Source organism: Microtus oregoni, unplaced genomic scaffold, assembly GCF_018167655.1.
Source record: "Microtus oregoni isolate MIOR12 unplaced genomic scaffold, Mior012 000099F_ref0000060, whole genome shotgun sequence".
Classification (NCBI taxonomy): domain Eukaryota; kingdom Metazoa; phylum Chordata; class Mammalia; order Rodentia; family Cricetidae; genus Microtus; species Microtus oregoni.
The window spans coordinates 342,674-363,804 of record NW_024544712.1 but is presented as its reverse complement, the minus strand read 5'-3'; the positions used below and the strand labels follow the sequence as shown (position 1 = coordinate 363,804).

At 39.3% G+C, this 21,131-nt stretch overlaps 1 protein-coding gene across 1 annotated transcript in view; it reads right to left on the bottom strand.

The window, feature by feature from the left end:
* Positions 1 to 13,662: 13,662 nt before the first annotated feature.
* The window catches only part of LOC121443086 (serine/threonine-protein kinase WNK3-like), a 99,373-nt gene continuing 91,904 nt past the window's right edge, over positions 13,663 to 21,131 (bottom strand). Inside the window, 2 exon segments of the mRNA XM_041644771.1 lie at positions 13,663 to 14,149; positions 19,223 to 19,425. Of these exon segments, the coding sequence (XP_041500705.1) occupies positions 13,820 to 14,149; positions 19,223 to 19,425 (533 nt within the window). The 3' untranslated portion in view covers positions 13,663 to 13,819.

The following is a 21,131-nucleotide window of genomic DNA, read 5'->3' as shown; positions in this document are numbered from 1 at the left end:
GTCCTTGTGGGTCCCCTTCCTACTAATTAAGATAGGCCGGCTTTCAGAGGCTTCTCAGAACTCCCGAGAAAGCCTCAGTGCCAGTACTTGAGAGGTCTCTCAAGTTCAAAGTCATCTTCAGTTATGTAGTGTGGTCCAAGACCAAGCTGGGCTGTATGAGACTATGTCTCAGAAAGGAAAAATAAAGAATCAGCCTTAGGAAGGATGCTTCCATCCTTGTTATCCTGTCACATTGTGGGGGACGGGGATAGCATAGGGCTGCTCCTTTCTCTTTCACCCTGCACACCCATAACATCATGTAGGGGAAAGCAGTCCATAGGTTATACCAGAGATGTGCAGTACAAGTTAAAAAGGCTATTTAAAAACCTGAAGAGCCAGGTTTTCATCACTCATCCAATGTTCTCCTAGGTACTTGGGAGTTGACCAAAAAAAAAATCTCTGTGTCCCATGACCACAAAGCTATGGGCCTGAGAAGCCTTGCAGGACCACACCAGAGCATTGTGGGCCCCACTGGCTGGGTAGAGTCAGGGACTCTGCGAGTGGTTGATGACTGGTAATGATACCTGCTGCCTCCTCCCATAATCCAAGGTAGCATCAGTAGGTGGATGTCTTCAGAAGGTATGACCCAAGTGTTGGCCCCCATTCTGGCAGTGGATGCAAGGCAGGCAGAATTCTGAGTGTACCAGTGGAGGCACACGCAGCAAAGGGGTTGTGGAAGGTACCACACAGCTCGACATCTCTGCAGAATATATCAGAGCCTTGACCAGTGAGTTGGCTTTGGCCAGGTGTGGGAAGTATTTCTTTACAGAAATATTTCTGTGGCTTACAGTTCAGACTACCAGGAGCAGTGCCACCTTAAGTCTGGCATCCAGCATACCATGATTGTCTCTAGGTTGATAACAGTCTTGACCGGACTAAGAGGGGTCTTTTCTTAGCAGGGACAGCTTGGTCATGAGCTGCACTTGCCTATGCAAGTAGAAGGAAATGAAGACGCACATGGCTACTATAATGACAGGTAGATGGGCAGGCTGGACAGGGCCAGCAAAGTCAGGTGTAAGATGCCGAACAGGGGCCCTAGGTATCACAGCGGTCCAGGGCACAGACGTGGGCAGGCACCCGGGAGCTGGAGGCCAGTTTGGGAAATGTAGTGAGATACTCATCTCTTAAATACCAATTAGACAGATGAGACGAAGACCATAGTTTTATTTTTTCTTACTTTTTTGTTTGTTTTTGTTTTTCAAGACAGGGTTTCTCTGTATAACAGTCCTGGCTGTCCTGGAATTCCCTCTGTGGACCAGGCTGGCCTCGAACTCACAGAGATCTGCCTTCTTTTGCCTCCTGAGAGCTGGGATTAAAAGAATGTGCCAACACTGTCTGGCTAAATTTTCGTTTAAAAGATTAATTTGTATGTCCGTGTGTGTGCGAGTATATGTGCATGTGTGCATAGGTGTGTGCGCTCTATGTGCAGAGGCCTTTTGGCTTGGTTTGACACTAGAATGTTCCAACAGTCCCACTCTCTCAGCCCCCTCAGAACTGGGCTTATAGGCATTGGTGGAGATTCCTGGTTCGTTACATGGGAGCTGGGATCTGAACTCTGGTTCTGATTGCAGAGCACGTGCTCTTAACTACTGAACCATATCCAAACCCCCAAATTCTTATTTTTAAGTATGTAAGATATACATAGCAAAATATTTACCTTCTCCACTTCCCAAAAAGATTCCCTTTCTTTCTTTCTTTCTTTCTTTCTTTCTTTCTTTTCCTTTTTGAGGCAAGGTATCACATTGTACCTCAGCCTGACCTGGAACTCATAATATACCCTAAAACTGGCTTCAAACCCAGGGCAATCCTCCTGCCTTAGCCTCCCAAATGCTGGGATTACAGGCATGCAGTACCACACACAAATATTGTTAGGTATATGGTTCAATCCTGCTATACACACTCTTTTGTGTTGCAATCAAAACACTATTTTTAAAATATAAAAACTGCTCCCCAGGTGATTCTCATGCATTCAGGGGTGAGAGCTGGAATGAATGGAGAAGGGGCTTTGTGGGCATTCAATTCCTGAATACGGCTCCTCATTTAAAACATGTAATGTGTAGTAACCCCTTCCAATGCTCAACTTTGCTGTTAGCCTTCCCTCCATCTCTCCCAGTGGTTCTCAGCCTGTGTGGGGATCACAACCCCTTTGGGGTCATACATCAGATATCCTGCATATCAGATAATTTTTGCATATCAGATATTTACATTATGATTCCTAACAGTAGCAAGCTGACAGTTATCAAGTAGCAATGAAAATAGTTTTCTGGCTGGGGGTCAGTACATGAGAAACTGTATTGAAGGGTTGCAGCATTAGGAAGGTAGAGGACCACTGCTGTAACCCAAGCGCTGCTCCTGTCATCATCTCTGCTATTCGCCTTTAGGACTTGCTGGAGATTCTATCAAAACCCATCCATCTTCCCTCCAACTACCTTAGCATCAAACTCTTCAGTCACAGATGCAAGTCTGCCACCTCATTATTTTACCTGGTGGTGTTCACTAATGCTGGTACATTTTAAATGGATTATATGTCGGTCTTATCTCCTGACTTAATTGCTTTTCCATATGACTGGCACTTTTATTACATTATCAGACACCCTTTGGGGCTCACAAAATTGTACACCAAATTATGACTCTTTGGTGTTCCAAATACTTTGAACTAAAGGATAACGGAAGGCCTAGCATCAGTCTCAGAGATGAAGTAGACTTGTGATTTTAACCTTCCCTTTTATGCCCCACTCCCCTTTACTCCCTAGAAAGGCGCTGTAGAAACCAGATCTCCTCTTTCCCCAAGACTGAAGCCCCATCCCCTTCCCAAAACAAGCCATCGAATCCAGAAAGGTCACTCCCTCCTTTTTTCCCATCTTCTCTGAGGACCTTCATTCTAAAGGCTCCTGCCCTGTATTCTGGAGTAAGGAATGCTGCAAGAAAGATCTGAATAGGCTTGGGTTTTCTTTCCCAAGTCTGCTAGCGTTACATCTTATCCTTTTGTTCAATCGCCATGGCTGCCCATCCTTTAGCAAACCTAAGCATAACATTTGGATCTGTGCAGTTCTGAAGGTTCTTGTGTGATATAAAACTTCAGTGAGCTGAGTGTGGTAGTCCATGTCTTTAATCCTAGCACTTGGGTGGCAGAGTCAGGAGGAATTTGAGGCCAGCCTGGTCTACATAGTGAGATCCACGCCAGGCAGGATTACATAGTGAGTTTCAGGCTAGGCAGGGCTATGTAGAGAGACCTTTTCTCAAACATAAATACATTGAGAAATACAATTTTGGTGAAATGACCTTGTTACACTTTGTCAATCTCTTCTTTACTTCCCTCCCTCTCTTCTTTTTATTCAGTTCCTTTCTGCAGTGCTTGAGCTAGAACTCAGGACCTGGAGCGTGACAGGTAAGAGTGCTGTCCTGGAACTACAGTCACAGTCTTGCCTGCCAGTTTCAAGATGAGTGTGGACATGTTTAGGCGACATGACTGTAGGCGCTGCCAGCCTCTAGTTACAGGCATGTCAGTTGTGACCCTGATAATGTGTGACATCACACTTTTCTACCTCTACAATCTCTGGCCTCTAATACCGCGATTTCTCTGTGGAGGAGATTCCAAGACAAGCAAAAGTCAGTAAAGAGGGGCGAGAGGGTTCTTCTTGTTTTCTGGGCTTTTTGAGATAGGATCTCATCTCTAGTTCAGAATGATTAGGAACTCACTCTGTAGCCTAGGGCAGCTTCAAGAGGGCCAGTCCTCCCTTAGCCTCCCAAATGCAGAGGTTATCAGCCTGGGCTGCCAAGCTTGACTGCAGGCTATGCTTGAGAGAGAACTGGGGAACTCAAGTGGGGCTGGCGCTTCCTTGCTCACATTAAGAGCACCGTGTGTGGTCATGGTGTTACTGGTTTGAAGTGTATTCATTACGAATAAATTGACTAACACACTCCATGTCCAATCCTTCCTTCTGGGATATTATGGAACTTCACTAGTCTTTGGTACACTTGACTTCTCCCCGCATCTGCTCCACTCAAACCTGTTATTTCTACTTCCTATGGCTCTTGTTCTGTTCCTTCACCATCTTTGCACTTCTACCCACTTCCTCAAATCTTTGATGTGTTCCACTTCAAGTTCCTAGCTTCTCTGCTTAGAAGCCAAGGCGTGGAAAACTCACTGAGACCAAACATCAAGGAAGGAGTCCGGCTTCTATGGGCAAACTCAAACCTTATCCTATTGCCATCTACATACTTCTTTGTAAAATACTGGAGCAAATCCCTATAATGTCACAATATCTGTTACTCATTCTAAATCCCCCTCCAATATGACGCATCCGAAATTCTTTCTTGGGAAAATCTTGTATTTTTTCAATGAGCCTTTGAGACATACATTTCCTACCTGGTCTTCTGTAGAACATGACAGTTAGCTTTTGAGAACATAAACTACCAGGAAAAGGAGGAGAGATGAGAAAAAACAAGTTTAACATTTTAGTTTCAGTAAACTAGGCCCCATAGCCAAATTTATTGACTTTTGTAAATAAAGTATTACTGAAAAAAATTAGTTTGTTTCTGTGATTTTTTGGTACTTGTCTGACTTGCCGGCAATAACCAAACCAAAGAAGCAAGTAACCCTCATGGGTAGCTTTGTTTACAGTCTCACAAAATGTTCGCCAGCAATTCAAGTGTAATTAAGAAAAGACGGACTGCGCCTGTAGCTCAGTTGCTAAAGTGATTGCTCAGTACTCATGAAGCTCTGCTTTTAAACCCTAGCAGCTCATAAACTGTGGGTTGTGGTGCCTAGAATCTGCTCTCGGGTGGTAGAGGCAGGAGGAGCAGACAGTCAATTCATCTTTAGCTGTGCCGTGAGTTCAAGTCAGACTGGGCTATAGGAGACATTGTCTAAAAAATAAAGTAAAACTGAATGAGACAGAAATGGACTTCTTCCTCTTCCTCTCCTCCTCCTCCTCCTCCTCCTTCTTCTTCTTCTTCTTCTCTCTCTCTCTCTCTCTCTCTCTCCTTTCTTTCTGTTTTTGTTGCTTTGAGATAGGGTTTCTCTGTGTAACAGCTCAGGCTGTCCTGGATCTAACTCTGTAGGCCAGGCTGGCCTTGAACTCAGAGAGATCCTCCTGCCTCTGCCTCCTGAGTATTGGGATTGAAGGTGTGCGCCATTACCACCTGGCTGAAATGGGATATTTCTAGATGACGTTTTCAATAACATTTGTGTTTTGTAGTACATACCCACTTGAACTCAGTTTCAAATATCTTTCGATAATTTGAAAATGTTAAGGAGATATGACGCGGTAAAATGTGGGTGAGCTAGAATGCTGAAATGCTCAGCTGAATTTACATGTCCATCCTTCGTGATGTTCTTTTTCATTCTACTTTATTGTTGAGATTATAATTTAATAACATTCTTCCTTCCCTTTCCTCACTTCCAGCCCTCTCCTATACCCATCCCCGCTCTTCACCAAATTTATGGCCTCTTTTTTCACTGTTACTGCATGCAAATATGTATTTGTATATACATATATATTCCTAAATATAGTCTCTCGAGTCCCTGTAATATCATTTGTGTGGCATATTGTTCTTTATATAGTAAAATGAAACTAAGCATGTAGGCATATTCATAAATATGAAAAATCATCTCTAGAAGTTACAAAATGTAAAAAATACAGATAAAAGACAATTTCCAATACTTTTTAGTTTTAATTAGGAATCAAGGTTATGCAATGTCAAAAATTATGATTAACATGTGAAATTAAACTACTGGAAAATTCTGAGATAGAACTCTGTGGAAGAGAAGAAGCTGTTTTATAAAGAAAGGCATATAGCCGGGCAGTGGTGACACATATCTTTAATCCCAGCCAGCTCTTGGAACTGGCAGATCTCTGTGATGCTGAGGACAGCCTAGTCTTCAGAGCAAGTTCCAGGACAGCCAAGGCTACATAGAAAAATCCTGTTCTGAAAAATAAAAACGAAAGGTATAAAGATGCATTTTATTAACAAAAAAAAAAAAGGAAAGGAAAGGAAAAGCTGAGGGTACGTTAAAAAAAGGTTGTGGAAATATCTTATTTGGCCCAAAATGGCTGAGATTAAATGTAGCTTTAGAATGTTTTATTAAAATCAGTATTATAAAAAGATTGATTTTAGTATTAATAGTACACAGTACAAAGGGAGAGTTATCTATTTTGTCTATATAATATGTAATGTGTGAGTACAAGCATGTGTAAATTCTTCTTTGGGGGATGTGGATACACATGTCAGAGGACAACATTCAGGTGTTTGTCTTACCTTTTCTCCTTAGTTGAGACAAGTTCTCTTTGCTGTTGCATAAGCCATGCAACCTGTGGGACACTTCCATTGTCTCAGCCTCCCATCTTCCAGCAGAGGGCGCTGGGATATCTATAATGATGTGGGTTCTGGAGCGCTGAGCTCAGGTCCTCAGGCATTCATGGCAGGTGTTTTTGTCCACTGAGCCCTTTCCCCAGCCCTGGCTTACTTATTGCCTAAAATGATAAAGCTTATCTGGAACTGTAAACTAGAGTTCTACCCAAAGGGTAACAGAGTGCCAAAAATTCACAAGGCTTATTGATTAGAACTTCCTGAGAGTAGAGAAGTGGAATGCTACAGGTCCAGAGCCAGATTATCCCGGGCTCTCTTTAGTCCCCATAATAGTCATTCATTGCTCGCCACTGTCTGATCAAACATCTCTTTCACTTTCAGGAGACAGGAGAGGTGATGCCATAGATTTGAGGTGTGTTTGGGATAAAATAGACTACACAGTGAAACCCTTTCTTAAAATCAAAATATCAAGTCATCAGACAGCATGGCAGCCACGGCAGCGTCTTCATGCTTTGCTGGAAGTACCTCCCTGTGGACCTCCCACAGTATTTGGAAAATGCATGGATTTTGATTTCATTGGAGGCAACCCAAATCCATGTTCCCAGGTCACCCATATTTGACTCACAATAAAGTAGCTCTTATTCCTTTTAAGGTTGAGGGCTGGATTCAGTTTATTAGGTCTTGGAATGTGAAAGGTTAAGTGATGGGCCTAAGAAACAAAGATTTTTCATTTTATCAAGGTAATTTCTTATACTTGTTATCTATCAGGTCTGACTGCTCAAAAAGTGAATCTTCTCAATATTAAAAGAGCTACATTTTTGTTTACAACTATATAACATGTTTGTATTTGCCTTTAAAATCTTTTTTCTTTTTTGTTAAGAATCTTTTTAATACAATATTTTCTCATTTGACATAGATATCCCCATTTGCACTTCCCCCTCCTTTCACCCCACCCTTCTCCCCACCCCATGTCCCATCTATTCTTCAGAAATGGTAAGGCTTCCTTCCCATAGGGAGTCAAAAATGTCTGACCAAGGCCTGCCCCCTATATTTAGGCTGAGCTAGGTGTCCCTCCAAAGACAATGTGCTCCTAGATGCCAGTTCAAATAGTAGGGATAAATCCCGGGCCCACAGACTGCCCAAGTCTCACAACTGTCCCCCACTTTCAGTGGGCCTAGTTTGGTCCTATACAGGTTCCCCAGCTGTCAGTCCAGAGTCAGTGAGCTCTCAGTAGCTCAAGTCAGCTGTTTCTGTGGGTATCACCCTCAAGGTCTTGACCCCTTTGCTCATATTATTGCTCCTCCCTCTCTTGGACTGGTCTCTGGTAGTTCGGTCCAGTATTTCACTATAGATGTTGGTATCTGCTTCCATCAGTTGCTGGAAGAAGGTTCTATGATGAGAATTAAGGTAGTCATCAATTTGATTACAGGGGAAGGCCAATTTAGGTGTCCTCTCCACTTTTGCTTAGAGTCTTAGCTGGGGTCATCCTTGTGGATTCCTGGAAATTTCCCTAGTGCCAGGTTTCTCTCTAGCCCTTTAATGGCTCCACCAGTCAAGATATCTCTTTCCTTTCTCTCCCTCTCTGTCCTTCCCCCTTCTTGAGCATCCCCTTTCCTCATGTTTTCCTCTTCCTTCCCTTTCTCCCCTCCCTATCCCCTTCCACCTTTCCTTCTTCCCCTCACACTCCCAATTTTCTCAGGAGATTTTTGTCTGTTTCCCCTTCCCAGGGGGATTCATGTATGCCTCTCTTAGGGTTCTCCTTGTTTCCCAGCTTCTCTGGGGTCATGGGCTATAAGGCTGGTTATCTTTGCTTTAATCTAATACCCACTTATGAGTGAGTACATACCATGTTTGTCTATCTGGGTCTGGGTTACCTCACTCAGGATTTTTTTTTTCTAGTTCCATCCATTTGCATGGCTTGGGCAGTTTGTGGGGCCACTAGCAGTGGGATCAGGATTTATCCCTAGTGCATAACCTGGCTTTTTGGAGCACACTCCCCTATGGAGGGACACATTGCTCAGCCTAGATACAGGGGGAAGTGTCTGGATCCTGCCTCTATGTGGTTATGTGACAGACTTTGTTGACTACCCAGGGGAGGCCTTACCCTCTGAGGAGTGGATGGGGGTGAAGTGGGCAGAGGATGGGGAGAGTAGGAGGAGGGGAGGGAGGGAGAACTGGGATTGGTATGTAAAATAAAGAAGTTTTTTAAAATTTTTTTTAAAAAGAAACCCTAGCTAATACAGAAGGTTACAACTCTTGTTCATTTGCAAATGTGGAGAAGGGAGGCCCACTAAAAAAGCATTAGCATTGCATGTATATCAACAGGTACCACATGGTTTCCCCCACCCCAAAGCCCTGTAAGACTAAAATTTCATAAATCTGCTAAATTATATTTGATAAAGAACCAATTTAAGCCAGATGACTGCAGTAGCTGACAGAATTTTAATAAGGTGACATAGTAATTTAACACAGCCTTTATTTTTGTTTCAAAACAAAATTCCAGGACACAAAATACTTAACAAGAGTTGGGTAAAAATTAAAATAAAAATCACAGTTTCGAATAATCAAAACCAGACAACTGCTGAAGGGTAGATCACTTGGCTTACCAAAAAAAAAGGAAAAGAAGAAAAGGTAATGTTAAAAAGGGCTAAAATTAAACTGAACAGCATTCTATATAATGCTACATTCCCAAATTAAGAAAGGAGAGTTCACATATATAACTAAATGTTAAGTATTGAGAATTGGCTGAAATTCTACATACTTCACGGTAAATATGCATGAAAGTTTAATTGCATAAACTTCCTGAGTGGCTCCCATGCTGCATTAGGTCTACATGCTTACTATTTTTATTAAACAAATTACAGCTTTAAGTAACTGAGCATGACAGACCTTCAGCTGCACTTTCTCATCAATCACTATATCCACTGTATCTGCTGAGGGGTCTGGGCTACAAATCTCAATCTTAAATCTGAAATTATATCAAAAGAAATACAATGTAAAAAAGCTAGAAGGGTGACTAGTGCACATCTTAGAGCATTGTCCCTTCAAAGCTTAGTCCTTCCCTCGCCCTCTTGCCTGACTTCTGCTTTGTAACAGTCTGCATTGTTATACTTCAGAGAAAACCTTCCAGAATCTGAGCTGTTGATGTGTACACTCTTTCAACCATCTTAGTGGAAAAGAACTTTAACCTGGTTACTACTTTGGGCCCATTTACATTAGTCATCAAGGTCCCTGGATCAATGTTTGAATTTATCCTTCATACACACAAAAAGACTATTTCCAGGGTGGCCTGAGAATAAGGCTCCATATAAACCGCATACTAATTTTACTTAGAAGAATATTTTACTATGTTTGAGTGTTTTCATTTTGTAATCTGGATTAGATTTTAAAAATTTAACCCTAGAATTATAGTTACCAAATCAAAAGCCTTTTCTATACATACAAACCTTTCTATTACATCTTCTAAAGAAAGGGAGGCAAAATAAGTCCCTGGTAAACTACCAATAAAAAAACCAACCAAACATTCTATTCTAGAAAATGGCTTGCATACCACCTCAGAAGGCTCAGATTTTTCTTAATCAAACAGAACATGAGGTAACTGAATTGATGGCAAATATACCTCAGAAATGTACTTAGAAACGATGACTGAAATACAGCATTTACTAGTATTAAAAATGTACTGTTACATGGTAAACATGTGAAACAGGAAATATCCAGTTACAAACATTTGCTGGGTTCTTTTAAAAGGAGGAAAAGGGAATGTATTATTTTTAATGCTTAGAAAATACAGCAAAGAGAGTCAACTCCATAAACTACAGGGATTAGATAAACAACTATCTAAACCCTTACTACCAACTATGAAATGCATTCTACCATTTCAAGATAACAAACCATCACTGTAAATACCAGGCAATATTTTGAAGATGGGTCTAGGAGGTCAAGTATTTCACTGTAGTAGTTAAAGCAATTTCAACCCATAGCCCTTTAGAAACTGAGATGAGAAAGCATTCTCAGGCACTGGGACTATCTCACTTCAATACATTTGAAACATTTGTTTATTTGAAAACAAACTCCCACCACTAAGTCTTATATTGCCACCAATTTGATTTCTCTCTTTGCTTTCCATCCCCAAATCCCCTAACTTTATAACACTTGGGTATATGGCTCTCATCACTTAAACGCAGACTGGTGGCAGAATGATGGCTCCTCTCATCTCACATGCATGGTGAGTGCTAGGACGAAAAGGCAAGTCAGATTGAGCATCTAAACAACATAAAGAATCAAAGCAAAAGAGCAAGTTTCACAGGCAACATTTACTTGTGCACCTAAAACAGTACTGAAAAACGAGGTAGATAAACAAAAGTAACTGGACTGCAATTAAATCTGGGGTCTTCAGATGACAAACGTTCCATTATAACTTTAGAAAAACACTCTACACTCAACCCAAAAATCACAGCGGAAGTGCCTTTTAAACTTTCACAGTTAAGTTTTCCTGTCAAACTATTAGAACATATGCTTGATATGAAGCAAGGAAGAGATGAAAAACTGCAGGATTATTTGTTAACTTACAGCAAATTACTTTAGATTCAAGACTTCTCCAGGTATATGAAGGGTTTATCTGCACTGAATACACTAGTAATGGTTTCATAGTCTTAGGATGTTACACCCAACTTCACAGACACAATAGCAGTGCTTCATGGTGGAGTACTTGTGTTGCCATACATGAAGACACAATGCTGCTCATCAGATGTGCACTTGGAGAAGTAAACAGAGCGGCTGGACATACAGACTATCTCCCAAGAAAACTTCACAAGACAGTGGTTAAGCACAACCTTTACGTTGATTACAAGAAAGAAAATGAAAAGGTTTGCGTGCTTTCTAGAAATGAACAGAAGGCATGTTATATGTACTAGGCTCTTCGTTAAAGAGAACTTCTGAGCATCATCTGATTCATTATTTATGGGAGAGAAAAAGTACTTCAGGCAAGGACGGAAACAGCACTATTCTAACTAAGCAAAATTAAGAAATAATACAAATCCCCCTCTAGAAAACTAACCAATATTTACAATCAAAGTGACTATAATCCGAATCAAACAAAAAATAAAAAGTAAAGAAAACCCCACAGCAAAGTGAATAACATTGTTTTCTTCATTTCTGCACACTCCCTTTTTTCTGTACGCTTTAACTTCTACACATTACATATACATAATGTATATGTAACATATATGTTAACCCAGATACTGCAGTCAGCATGGAGACAGCAGTACACTATTCCCCATCTTCAAACTTTAGAAGATGACTTTTCTTTCCAGCAAAACCTGAAAAGATTCTAAATATTACAAGGCACTGCAAACATCTGCAGGCAAACAATAATGATGAATTATATGTAAAACTGAGATGTTTAACAAAACACAGAACATACTATGTAGAGCAGCCACTAGTAAATGGGATTGTACATGTAACCCGTGGAGTTTTTTTTCATTCTGAGGCACACGGTTTAAAATGATTGCAACTAGAGAAGATCCCATCTTAAAACCTGTAGTATTTCACCTTATAGGTTGTTTATCTCAATATAATTATACGAAACCAACTTATAATGAAACACAGTTTTAAGGAACTATGGGTTTTAGGAGCATAGTTTTTTATACACATGGAAAACACTGCAATGCAAGCAACTGCACTACATTAACATCCTAAAAATCACTTCAACTTGCAAAGCAATACTATAGAAGGGATTTCAGGAATCAGGGCATATAATCCGAACTCATCCAAAACAGGATGTATTAGGAAAAGGAACTGTGGCTCTTCCCAATAGCAATCCACAGAATGCCCCCAGTACCAGTGACAAAAATGTGATGGTGGGTGTGACCTTTAGGTGAGTAATAGAAGACAACTTCTTAAAAAGTGTACCCACAAAGTGTACTGTATGAAATAAAAAGAAAAGTTCTTCTAGCTTTCCGGAAAGGCCATGGGGGTAAGTTTTTTTTAGAGGAACATGGAGGAAAATCCGTTAAAGAAACACTGAACACAATTTGGAAAGGTTACCAGGAGAATTCTTAAATAGAAAAACGTATTAGAAACGACTTTCAAAGCTTCAGTGAATGTTAAGTCACTTGAACATGTGTACTTAGTAGCTGATAATATAGCATGTAAAAATTCTATTTGGGTTTCACAGACTGACTATTAGGTAACCCTGTGACTAGCCTTTAAGATTACTGAAGTTAACCTTCCTAAAAACCAAAGGCATACATTTTTACACTGCCTCCTTTCCTCCTAAAACTGGATAAAACCCAGTAAAGTGCAACTTGACAGTGAATTCTCTCAAATTTTCAAGAGGCTGATAAACACATCTAACATCTAAAATGGTCTAAGACTTTAGATACTAGTAAGAAATTATAACAACCAAAAAACTGTCATCAAAAAAGGTTAAAGGCAATTTAAATAATATCATCCTAGGGTGTACTATTTCACTGCAGGATGGTGTGTGTCCTACATTTCTTAGAACCCTGTAAAGCCAGTGTTTTATGTAAAAGTCTCAAAAGCTACAAACCCTAATGTGTCAAGTACATTTCACTTTAGAAGAATGGACTGACAGAAGTGTTAACCTGAATCTCCTTGTTTAGGATTACAAGGATTACCCCAAATGAGATTCACATCAGCTGCAATACCTAGCAAAAGAATGCAAGCCAAGTCATTGCCTCTCAGATGCTCAAAACCAAAGCAGTGTGCACAGGAGAAAAAATGGCTGCTTTGTGTTATCACTGGAACCCAAAAGCAGCTCTAGTAGCTGTAGGTTCAAGGAACTGTTACAGTTCTGTTTTTTTCTTTCCCTCCGCCTCACCTAAAACAACCCCTCACTCCTACTGCTGTGATGACGGGAAGAAAATCACATTAAAAACACTCATGTTCTGTACTGCTTGACAAAAGTATACTAAAGTTATACATCAAAACATTTCCTGCAGCCAGTTACTTACTGCCTTCTGTGAAAAGTAAACCCAAGACAGTTGTGACAAATCCCACAAGACTGGCGATTGGAGAGTCTTACCTCATCCACATTTGGGGAGAACCAATCTACAGTTTTTACACACTTTAAAGAAAAGTATTATACAACTGCTGGTAGCAGCATAAAAAAGTGGGGCGAGAGCTTCTCAGCAACACATGAAAGTGTCCTGGAAATGGTAACACTCAAACCGAGCTTATTAAAGCATTCTGAACAGTATTTTTTAAAAATCAAGTATCAAAGAGGATAGGATTTGAAGTGAAAAACATTTCTGTGTGCAGTATTCTATGTGCAAAGCACACATTACTACAGAATGATGAGCTCTACCAAATATCACATTGGAATAACAAAAAACACAGTTGAAAGTGGGCTCAAATGAGAGAAAATATGGCAGAACTCAAGAAGAAAGTTTAGTATCACAGGTGTTTGATGAAAGTCCTCTCCCCTTGTTTCAGCATCTATTTGGATTCACTTAGGACCAGGAGGGATTGATGCCGGATTCTGCATTGGTGAAGCTGGAAATGCCTGCAAATTCATCCCGGGTTGGAAGAGTCCCCCAGATTGGGCAGGAACCACTACAGACTGCTGTGCTGTTCCTGAAATTCCTACCCACTGTACTGGATACCCCGTGGCCCCTACGGCATTATACTGACAAACATGGGGCATTCCATATGATGATAATGGCCCAGGAAATGAAGGGAGTGGGAGTCCTTGTGGTAAGGAAGTTGGGACAGCGCCACGAATTTGGGAGAGAGAAGATATCCATGTTGATGTGTAGCCCATAGTAGATGGAGTATTCTAACAAAAAACAAAAACAAACATAAAAAAAATCAGTTCATTTGGCATATTGTTTATCAGTCTATAGTCCTATTTTTTTAAGGCTCACTACTTCCACTATTATACTGAGTGGAGCACCTTTCTATGAGTTATGCAGTGGTAACATTCTTTACCTCAGCTCATTTTTAACTGCCCTGCCTTGCAGTATAGGCATTTTCAGATGAGGAAACAGAAACTAAAATTGCTAAGTAGTTCAAAACCACCAAACAAGTTAACAGTGACACAGGGACTTCAACACTGTTTCAAATAACTCTAAGGCCCATATTCACTCCCTTCACACTTTAGTCCCTACTTTACGTATGATAGTACTATTCTTTTGCTTTTACTTCATTTTTTTCCATCCATTAATGTGCTTTCACTGCAGGCATGAATGAAAATAGCCCATCTTACCTACATGATTCTCTGGACACAGAGGAATACAGTTAGTGTAACAAGGGGACCTGACATACAGCAGATGTTCAATAAAACTCTCTTTCTTGTTCCCTTCTAACTATCTTGAAATCTGACACTTCTGTTATTTTTTAAAGGGATATTTTATCTATCTATCTATCTATCTATCTATCTATCTATCTACCTATACAATATTCTGTCTGTGTGTATGTCTGCAGGCCAGAAGAGGGCACCAGACCCCATTACAGATGGTTGTGAGCCACCATGTGGTTGCTGGGAATTGAACCCAGGACCTGTGGAAGAACAGACAATGCTCTTAACCACTGAGCCATCTCTCCAGCCCTATTTTTATTTTATTTTGTGTGCATGGGTGTTTTGTTTGCATATGTATATGTGGAAGAAGAGGGCATTGGATGCCCTGGAACTGGAGTTAACAGACAAGTGAGCAGCCATGTGGGTATGGGGAATCAAATCTGTTTTCTGAAAGAGCAGCCAGTGTTATTAACCACTGAATCATCTCTCTAGCCCTTCTGTTATATGCTTATACATTTACTTTTATTTTTGTGTGTGTACATGCATGTAGGCGTATGTGCATATGGAGGCAAGAGGTCCATTTTGGGTGTAGTTCCTCAGGATAACTTGTTTTCTGAGAAAGACTCTCTCATAGGCCTGAAGCTCACTAAGTAGGCAAGGCTGGCTAGCTAGCAATCCCCAACAACTCAACTGACTCTGCCTCCCAGGGCTGAGAGTTATGCATGTATCACAAACCCAGCTTTTTCATATAGGCTCAGGTCCTCGTACTTGCACGGTAAGTAGTTTATTAGTTAAGCTATCTTCCCAGCCCCCCCCCCAACCAATTCTAAATTTAAACTGAAAACAGACAACTGTGCTTTGGGCAGTACTGAAAGATATATTCCTGCCTTGCCGGCTACTCTTAACATTATGCTGTGATTAAATACATGTGTAGAGATTATAATATATTCTTAATACACATAGGAATAATTCCAATAAATGTAAATAATTCTAGTAGCAGCCTCAAATTCTTAGTTCTACACTGAATTACCAAGCTAGAACTAAACTTTGAATTAAACTTTTGTTAGAAACTTTCAATGTAAGTTAGGATAAAAGTTTTTAGTTTGACCTGAAAATGAATGGCAAAATTATATTGAGTTGCACAAAATATTTTATTTAAAGTTCAGCAATTCCTTCTTATCAGTATTTTCTTTCTGTTAAAGTAAAATTAAATTTAGTGCTTTTGATTCAAAACAGCAATATAGTATGATCACACTTGAATAAACTTATTTATGCACATCTATGTATTCATAAAGAAAATTATCTGACCTCTAATATTTATAGAAGGAGATGACCATTTCTGGGTGGTGGGATTTGAAAGTGGTATTTTAAAATTCATACTTTTTTCCATTGGTTAAGTTATGTAATGAATAGTATTGTCCTAAAAACAGTGGTTATGGTTTTTTTTTTAATTTTTTTTTTCTGATTTTTCGAGACAGGGTTTCTCTGTAGCTTTTTGGTTCCTGTCCTAGAACTAGCTCTTGTAGACCAGGCCGGCCTCGAACTCCCAGAGATCCGCCTGCCTCTGCCTCCCGAGTGCTGGGATTAAAGGCATGCGCCACCACTGCCTGGCGGTTATGGTTTTTTAAAGACTGTATTAAAGAAGTTATAAGTCTACTCATTTATTTATTTATTTATTTATTTATTTATTTATTTATTTATTTTGGTTTTTTGAGACAAGGTTTCTCTGTAGCTTTGGAGCCTGTCCTGGAACTAGCTCTTGTAGACCAGGCTGGTCTCAAACTCACAGAGATCCGCCTGCCTCTGCCTCCTGAGTGCTGGGATTAAAGGCGTGCGCCACCACCACCTGGCTATAAAGTCTACTCTTGAATATTCCTCAGATATCTCTGATTCAAGTGCCCAAACAAATAGACAATCTTCCCCTACCAAAACCCATTATCTGTTCATGTATGCCATTTCAGTGATCAGCAGCCACTATCAACCAAGTCATACAGTCATTCAAGTGCCAAATCTTGTCTATTCTTTCTTAAACGCATCTGTTCAATTCAACTTTTCATCAACTAGACTAGTATGAGTAACTCCTGACTTGCCAGAAAACGTTGACCCTAATCCTACCAAAGTCTGTCTTCTTGCTTCAGTCAGTGCTCGTCTCAAAAGAAATGATAATTCAAATGCGCTCCTATTAAAGACCTGGGGCATCATAACTATCCATTCTTCTTTAAAAAAACCACAGCATTCCTCAGCACTACCACATCTGAGAAGCCATCTACTCTTTCGAGTATGTTCATTACTCTCTGCTTTCTTTCTTTCAGCCAGACTGAATTACTTTCAGTCTTTTCACATCTCTTTCTTCACATCAGGCTTTTGTATTTGCTTAGGCAGGAACTAAGTTAACTCCTACTCTCTAGATCTCAGTCAATTTTCACTTGATAAAGGAAGCTTTCCTTAACCACTTACAATTGCATGTGGTGGTCAGAGGGCAACTTGTTGGGGTCAGTTTGCTCTTTCTACCATGTGGGTTCTGGGAACTGAACTTAGGTAGTCAGGCTTGCTGACAAGTGCCTTTACCCACTGGACCATCTGGCTAGCCCTCATTGACCACTTTTTAGAAGATTAAATTTCCCTTATTTAACGATATCTCCCTATACCTTTCTTTGTAATTTTATAATTGCAGTTTAATACTTATTTATGGTTTATTTGCTTTTACTCACTAAACTTGTGTCTAGCAGAGCACTTGGTACACAATAAAGTACTTGATACATGATCATGCAAACAAAAATGTCTAAGTAGGGCTACAGGACATTACTAAGCAAGAGTATTACTTGACCCCTCTACACAAATATATAACCAACCAAATCTAAAATACAAAAATAGTTACCACATATAAGTGACCCCTGTGATGGTTTAACTTTATTGGTGCTATTTAATCTTCGCAATAATCCTGCAAGGATTATCCACATTTGAAATGCAAAAACTCTGAGGCAAAAAAGATATAAAGTCATACAACTAGTAAATGACTGGCTAACATTGGAACCCAAATGTGTTAAAAGATTTTTCTCACTTTTATTTACATATAATTTTCTCCTTACTCTTCTTGCAAACACCTTCCTTTATAATCAATAAACCACCATCCAGCTAATCAACAAAACCTTCCTTCATACAGCACTCAGAGTCTCTCACTGGCAGAACCCATGCATTTATGTCTTGAAATACCTCTGAAGGATCTTAGATTTTATAAGTAATGATAGTATCTGAGCATCAACTGATGCCAGGAATAAGACAAATACATCTCCCAAGCAGATACATTGTTCACTACTTAAGGAAGCCAAAATTTGAAAGTTTCATTCAACATTAAAAATAGATGTACTTTTTTAGGATGTGTCTCGGGCACCAACTAAGGATACTCTTGTCTCCGCCTCCTGAGTGCTGGGACAACAGATGTGCATCATCATGTTTTGTTTAAAGAAGTGTGGTCATTTTCTACCTTTTTTCACAGTGTATGGTACCAAATCCAGGGCTTTTTCCTGTGAGGTAATTGCTCTAACACTAAGCTACAATCTCAGCTCAATAAAACTATTTTAACTATGTTCAATAACTATATCTATTATCAAGTATATACACAAGAATAATATACTCAGAGATATCATCTAATACAGGGGCTGAAATTCTAACACTTAACATTTTAACAGGTTTGCTTACCTTGAAAAAAAATTACTTATTTTAAATATTTGGACACAAAAAAAGCACAAGATAAAATAAGGTCCAAATTCCACCATCCAGCATATTGTTCAGTGATTTTCATCAACATATGCCTAACATGTTTGTCTAAATCATATTATTCTATAACTATTTGATAATCTATCTTCTTCCCACTCTAGAACACACACAGAACTCCCAGATATCACTTATATGTACATCTTATCTTCTATGGTCATGTGTAATAACTGGCATCTTTTCTATAAACTCAATAGATCTGATAATATTTCACCTTCTATGGCCTTAAAATTAATTTTATGAATTAAACAAAGAGAGTTCAGATATCTTATTGGGTTTAAAGAACATTGATGTGTAGCATAGAACATCTCAATACTTAATTCTTGTACCTCTCTCCAGATGAATTCATTCTGAATATTTTGCATTTTTAGAGAGAGAATAGTGCAAAACTAGAGCCAGCAAATTTTGGCCCACCACCTCTTTTTATGTCATGTTTGCTTGTTTTCTAAGCACAGTAAATTGATTTGTTAAGGAAAAATAAGAACTCCTATGAATGGGAGGGGCTTCAAGGAAGGAACATTCCATAAATCAAGAGGTAATACAACAGAGGCACGACCATTTGTTTACATATTTTCTTAGACTGCTTTTGCATTACAATCAAGTTGATTCTTGGAACCCTGTAGCTTGGAAAGTCTAAAATGTTTACTAATTGATTTCTTCATAAAAATTTGGTAACTCGTGGTCTAAAAGATAATTTGCCCAAAGACACAATAAATCTAGATAAGGATCAAAGTCTCAATATCATATTCCATACCATTTTAGAGCACTAATCATGGGCCAAAATCAATTTTTATAGCTTTTAATTTTTATAAAGAGGACAGAGGATAAGAGACTTACTTCATATACTTTGTTCCAGTTTTCTGTCTCTAATTTTTGTTGGCTCTGTTTGAGTTGGTTTAAACTTGGCTTACTAGGAAAATTTCCTACTGTTTCCTTTGTCCAATCATCCACCAACTTGTGTAAATCATCTGTGAACATCCCCTTTTTACTGGCTGAAGATTGTTGGCGTGACGCTGTATTACTCTCCACACATAGAGCATCTACAAGAAAAAAACAAAACAAAACAGGAAAAACTAGGTAAAGGAATTGCAACTGATAATTAGATAACATTCCTATTTTTTAAACATGTAAGTGTGTGTGTGTGTCTGTGTGTTGTATATGTGTTGTGTATGTGTGTGTGTAGGTCACAGGACAATCTGCAAAAGTGACTTATCTGCTTCTACTATGTGGATTCCAAGGATCAAACTCTGGTTATCGGCTTAGGGGCAAGTTACTTTGCCTGCTGAGCCATTTCCTGACCCAAGAGATGGTTCAGTGGTGAACAGCACTGGACCTGGATTTGATTAGAAACATCTACATGATGACTCACAGTGTCTCTAACTCCAGTTTCAGGGAATTTTGTGCCTTCTTCTGGCCTCCACAGGCACCAGCCAGGCATGTGATACACAAACATACGTGCAGACAAAACACTCATATACATAAAATAAAAATAAATTTACAAATCAAAATTAAGGGGGCTGGAGAGATGGCTCAGAGGTTAAGAGCATTGTCTGCTCTCCCAAAGGTCCTGAGTTCAATTCCCAGCAACCATATGGTGGCTCACAATCATCTGTAATGGGGTCTGGTGCCCTCTTCTGGCCTGCAGGCATACACACAAAATTAAGAAATAAAAGCAAACAAGCAAATATATGGCAAGAAGACAATGAAATAGAATCAAAATGCTGAAAAACTATCAAGCAAGAAGACCGTACTTTCAAAAAGGAAGGGGATCCACTCAGACAGCACTACACTGCAAATTAATGAAGGAGATTGCCTATTTTTCATAATGGCAGACAATATGCTACACATGTAGGTAGAGATGATTTAGAGGAATGAGTACCAGTTTCCTGAAGGTGAATCTTAACCTATGAAGAAAAAGGAAGAGTGTCTTATAATAACTGTGGGTATGGAGCTGGAGAGAAGGCTCAGCAGTTAAGAGCACTGCCTACTTTTTCAAATGTTCTGTGTTCAATTCCCCCAGCAACCATGTGGTGGCTCACAACCATCTGTAATGGTGTCTTCTTCTGGCCTGAAGGTATGCATGCAGGCAGAACACTGTATACTTAATAAATAAATCTTTTTTTTAAAGTATGTGTATGTAGTAGAGTTAATGACGATCAAACTGTATGACATTTTTGGAGGACCAACTAAATCAGTTTTAAGATTTCAAAGGGTTATAAAGTTGGTTCCATGTATGAAATAAAACATGAATAAAAAAGTAAATGTTATTAAGTTCTAAAGACAAAACTATGAAATCTCTGTTTTTACTTTACCCTTTCTTATTTCAGAAACCTAATGCTATAATTGAGGGAAAACTGAAATAAACCCTTTAGCATATTTGGTATTAGTTGAAGTATTTTTAAAGGTCACAGTTGACCAAATATTACTAATTCCACTACAGATGATACCTTAGATATATGGACTATACAGATTAATAGCTGCCTAACTTCCTTTTTAGGGACATGAAGCACACTTTACCCTTGGGTCTGCAAAGTTCAATAATATTCATATTTTGCTATTGTTTTTAGTGAGCAAACTATGAATTCATTTCATATTACCCAAACAATACTTAATAAAAAATTGGACATCCTGTGATAGCACAAATAACTGCTCAGTTATTATACAATACTGACTTTTCTCTGTATCATATGTTCTCATGTGAAAAAATGATTCCACATTGAAAAGGACATTTGCATTCTGAGAAAAA